Source organism: Mesitornis unicolor, unplaced genomic scaffold (assembly GCF_000695765.1).
Source record: "Mesitornis unicolor isolate BGI_N332 unplaced genomic scaffold, ASM69576v1 scaffold43272, whole genome shotgun sequence".
In the NCBI taxonomy this organism is placed as follows: Eukaryota; Metazoa; Chordata; class Aves; order Mesitornithiformes; family Mesitornithidae; genus Mesitornis; species Mesitornis unicolor.
In genome coordinates this window covers 1-4,673 of record NW_010167914.1, presented here as the reverse complement: position 1 = coordinate 4,673, position 4,673 = coordinate 1, and the positions used below count along the sequence as shown (strand labels likewise).

The window sequence follows — 4,673 nt, the reverse complement described above, 5'->3', positions numbered from 1 at the left end:
CAGAGATAAACGCCACCATCAGCTGCTGTCACGGCAGGGATGACCAACGTGGCGATGTCGGCGTGCTCGGTACGCGCCTGTGGCACAAGGACGGGCGTGAGCGGCACCCACAGTGCACCCATGTCCTCCCCCCCCCGCCATCACCTAAAGATGTGGATACCCCACTCACCTGTGGCGGTAGGGGGCCTCCCTGCTTCTCCCAGGTGATGGTGGCAGGGGGTGATCCCGAGACGCGGCAGTAGAGCCGCACCGTGGAGCCCTCCTGCACCTCCGTCCGCTCTGGGCTCACCTGCACCCGGGGAGCACCAGGGGCTGTGGGAAGAGGGAGGGGGTCAAGGTGGTGCCAAGGGGGCAGGGGTGATGAGGGTGACATGGGTGATGCAGATGATGGGGACACTGGGGTGGTGGGGAAGATGAAGGTGACAGGGATGATGAGGGTGATGGGGGATGATGGGGGTTACAGGAATGACGGAGACAGTGGGGACAATGGGATGATAGGAATGGACAGTGGGGGATGATGGGGACAGTGAGGATGATGTGGGTAACAAGGATGATAGGGACAGTGAGGATGATGGGGACAATGGGATGACGGGGATGGATGATGGGGGATGATGGGGGATGAAGGGGATGATGAGGGTGACCAGGGTGATGGGAGATGATGGGGACAATAAAGGTGATGGGGATGACAGGGGGTGACAGAGATGATGGTACTGACAGGGATGATGGGGATGGTGGCGACGATGGGGACAACAGGGGTGACAGGGATGATAGAGATGATGAGACGATGGGGATGGGGATGAAGATGGGGATTGGGCAGAAGCCCAATGGGGATCATGGGGACAACGGGGACAAGAGCAATGACAGGGACAGTGGGGACACCGCTCACCTTGCACATGGAGGAAGGCCCTTGCTGTGTGCTGCCCGGCGCTGCTGCGCGCCCGGCACGCATAGTGTCCCTCATCAGCCGGCTCCACAGCACCGAAACGCAGCGTCCCTCCATGGACCACCGCCCGTGGTGGCAGCGCGCCTGTAGGGACACAGCCCGGCATCACCTCCTGTTACTGCATCCCCAAACCCAGTGCCAGTGCCCCCTTCCCACCCTGGTGGGCACCTACCGAGCCACTCGAGGGTGGGTGTGGGGCTGCCGGTGCCCACGCAGCGAAATTCGGCCGGCTGCCCTGGTGCCACACTCAGCTGTGCTGGCTCCACGGCGGCAGTGGGGGCTGCGGCGGTGGCAGCTGTGGTGACATCCAGCAGGGGGGCTCAGGGCTGGCCAGGGCCCCCCCATGGCGTTGGGCTCAGGCGTGGGGGCAGTGGGAAGCAGGGGTGCAGCGTGGCCAGTGGTGGGGTGCATGGTGGAGCCAAGGTGTGCGGCTGGTGGGGGGTGAGCATGTACCCCCCAGTTCCCTGCCACGGTGACTTACCTGGTCTGTGCCCCTCCATAAACTCCACAGGGCCATAAAACATCTGAGTTTTTGAGGGGGCTGCAAGAAGGAGGGGGTCTCAGGGGAGGGTGCCCATCACCCTGGTGTCTGGGCACCAAGTGTGCCCAATGCCCTGGAGTCTGGGTGCTGAAGGTGCCAGTAACTCCAGCACTTGGGCACTGAGCATGTTCCTTGCCCCAACATCTTGGTGGCCAGTGTGCCTGTCACCCCAGCATCTGGGCACCAAGGACGCCCATCACCCTGGCATCTGGGTACCAAACAGCCTCATTGCCCCAGCATCTTGGTGGCCAGCGTGCCTGTCACCCCAGCATCTGGGCATCAACCAATCGTGCCCATCACGCTGGCATCTGGGTGCCAAGTGTGCCCATCACCCTAGCATCTTAGTGGCCAGCGTGCCCATCACCCCAGCACCTGGGCATCAACTGTGCCCATCACCCTGGCATCTGAGTGGTGAATGTGCCCATCACACCAGTATCTGGACACCGAGTGTGCCCATCACCCCAGCACCTTGGTAGCCAGCATGCCTGTCACCTGGGCACCAAGCATGCCCATGACCCCAGCATCTGAGTGCCAAGGGTGCCCATCACCCCAGCATCTGGGCACCATGTCCATCACCCCAGCAACTTGGTGGCCTGTGTGCCTGTCACCCTGGCACCTGGGCATCAAGGGTGCCCCCCACTCTGGTGCCTCAGCTCACCCTGGACGTAGAGCGTGGCAGTGCCCTCGTCCATGTCCAACATGTTGGAGCCGGTGCAGACGTAGACGCCGGCGTCCTCAGGCCGCACGCGGCGCAGGGTGAGGATCCCGTTGAAGTCCACGGCGCCGGGTGGCAGTGTCCCGTGGTTCTGCCGCGTCCACACCAGTGTGTAGGCGGGCGACTGGGTGGGTGGACAGAGATGGGGAGGCCTGAGGCCACGGGAATGGGCAGAGGGTGGCATCCATATGCCCTGCGTGTCCCTACAGGCACCCAAGGGTGCCCGCTTGCCTCCTGCCGTGCTGTGCCCCCCACCCCTCACCTTGCTCTTGGCGGTGCAGACGAAGGTGACATCAGCCCCAGGCTTCACCCGCTGCACCCGCTTCTCTTCCACGGTGACGGTGATGGGTTTGCCAGGGGTCTCTGTGCCGAGATGGGAGAACTAAGCCCTGCTCTTCCTCCTCACCATGTGTCCCTCCCACTCGGTGACACTGACCGACCAGTGACAACAACCTACCGGTGACAATGACCTCGGCGCGGCTGGCATTGGTGTACCGGAGGTTGCGGCAGGAGCAGACGTAGACACCGGCTTCCGAGGGCTGGATGCTGGCGAAATGCAGCTCCTCACCTGGATGGGGAGACACATGAATGACACCCCACATTCCCTCAACCTTGGTGACCCCTCAGTGTGTCCCCTCGAGCCACCCAGTACCTTGTCGCTGGCTCTGGACACTCTCAGGGAGGGTGCCCAGTGGTAGTAGAATGGGGGGTCGCCAGTGGCCTGGCACCGCAGGGTGACGGCACTGCCCTGGGCCACCGTAGTGCGCGGCGGGTGGACACGGACGGCCAGTGGCACCTGGACACCCGCTGGGACGCAAGCCTGACCCCGCACTGTGGGGTCACCCACGTACCCAGGGGCGCAGCTGCAGAGGGTGAAGGGGGAGAGGATGTATGGGGGTATGGCGTGGGGGAATAGGGGTGGGTATAGTGTGATGGGTTTACTAGGATGACCATACTGGGGTGAGCCCATCAGGGTGGGTATAGTGGGGTGAGCAAATTGGGGTGCGTATATTAGGATGGGTATACTGGGATGGGTGTATTGGGGTACATATATGAGGGTGAGTATATTGGGATGAGTACAATGGGATGAGCATATTGGGCTGCATATATCAGAGTGGGTGTATTGGGGTGGGTATACTGGGGAGAGCAAACTGGGGTAGGTACACTGGGATAGGTACACAGGGGTGGGTATATGGGGATGGGTATATTGGGGTGAGCACAGCAGGGTGGATATATCCAAGTACGCATTTTGGGGTGCATATATGCGGGTGAGCTCATTGGAGTGTGTACAGTGGGGTAAGCACATGAGTGTGAGTATATTGGGGTGGGTATACAGGGGTGGGTATATGGGGGTAGATATACTGGGGTGAGCACATCAGGATGCGTATATGGGGGTAAGTATATCAAGGTGAGTATAAGGATGAGCACATCAGAGTGGGTATAATGGGTGGGTATAAAGGTGACTGCATTGAGGTGGGTATATTGGGGTGAGTACAGATGGGTGAGTATAACGGGATGAGCACATCAGGGTGGATATATGGGGTGGGTATAAGGTTGAGTCCATTAGGGTGGGTCTATCAGAGGGAACCCATCAGTGTGAGTACATTGTGGTAGGTCTATCGGGGTGAGTATACTGGGGTGAGCATTTTGGGGTAGGTATATGGGGTGCACTTACTGAGGTGGGTATATTAGGGTAGGTCTATCAGAGCCAGTATGGGGTGAGTATATCAAGGTAGCTATATTGGGGTGTGTGTATTGGGGTGGGTATAGTGGGATGAGCACATCAGGGTGGGTATATGAGGGTGAGGTCATTGGGGTGAGTATATGAAGGTGAATATTTTGGGGTGGGTATATGGAGGTGGGTATATAGGGGTGGGTATATAGGGGTGGGTATATAGGGATGCCCCCATGCTCACCGCTCACAGTACTGCCCAGCGTAGCCTGGCTCACAGGCGGTGCAGCGGTACCCACCACCACCCAGACTCTCGCAGGTCCTGGAGAACCTGGTGGGGAACACGGGGAGATGGGGACATGCCTTCCCCCTGGCTCTTCCATCCTCGGCTCCCCCCCGTCCTGGCACCAGCACTGACTGGTTTTCGGGGTCCGGGAGGGGACAGGCACAGGGCTGGCAGTCCTCGGGGGTACCGGCGGTGGCATCCCCGTAGAAACCTGGGGCGCATTGGTCACAGAAATCCCCTGCTGTGTTGTGCAAGCATCCCTGGTGGGGGTCACACAAATATTTAGGGGTGCACAGCCAGGATGAGACCCCAGTCCCTCAAAAAAGCCCTTTTTAAGTCCTTACAGAGCAGGCGCCACTCTCAGGGTGGCAGGTCTCCGAATGCCCGTTGCACTCGCAGAGCTCACAGTGCCCCAGGTAGAGCCCTCCACCGGTGCGGGTGTAACCGGGGGCGCAATCCTGATGGGGGGGTGGAAAAAGGAAGGATGGAAAAAAAGAGTGGAAGTCAGTGTTGGAA

General features: G+C 60.1%; 1 protein-coding gene across 1 annotated transcript in view; it reads right to left on the bottom strand.

The window, feature by feature from the left end:
* Positions 1-4,615, bottom strand: part of HSPG2 (heparan sulfate proteoglycan 2) — a gene marked incomplete at both ends in the record, with an annotated part of 18,304 nt that extends 13,689 nt beyond the window's left edge. The window contains 13 exon segments of the mRNA XM_010178846.1: positions 1-77; positions 170-312; positions 887-1,027; positions 1,116-1,238; positions 1,425-1,484; positions 2,143-2,323; positions 2,462-2,562; positions 2,657-2,767; positions 2,852-2,884; positions 2,887-3,062; positions 4,116-4,202; positions 4,290-4,417; positions 4,502-4,615. Coding sequence (XP_010177148.1) covers positions 1-77; positions 170-312; positions 887-1,027; positions 1,116-1,238; positions 1,425-1,484; positions 2,143-2,323; positions 2,462-2,562; positions 2,657-2,767; positions 2,852-2,884; positions 2,887-3,062; positions 4,116-4,202; positions 4,290-4,417; positions 4,502-4,615 — 1,475 coding nt within the window.
* Positions 4,616-4,673: the final 58 nt, after the last annotated feature.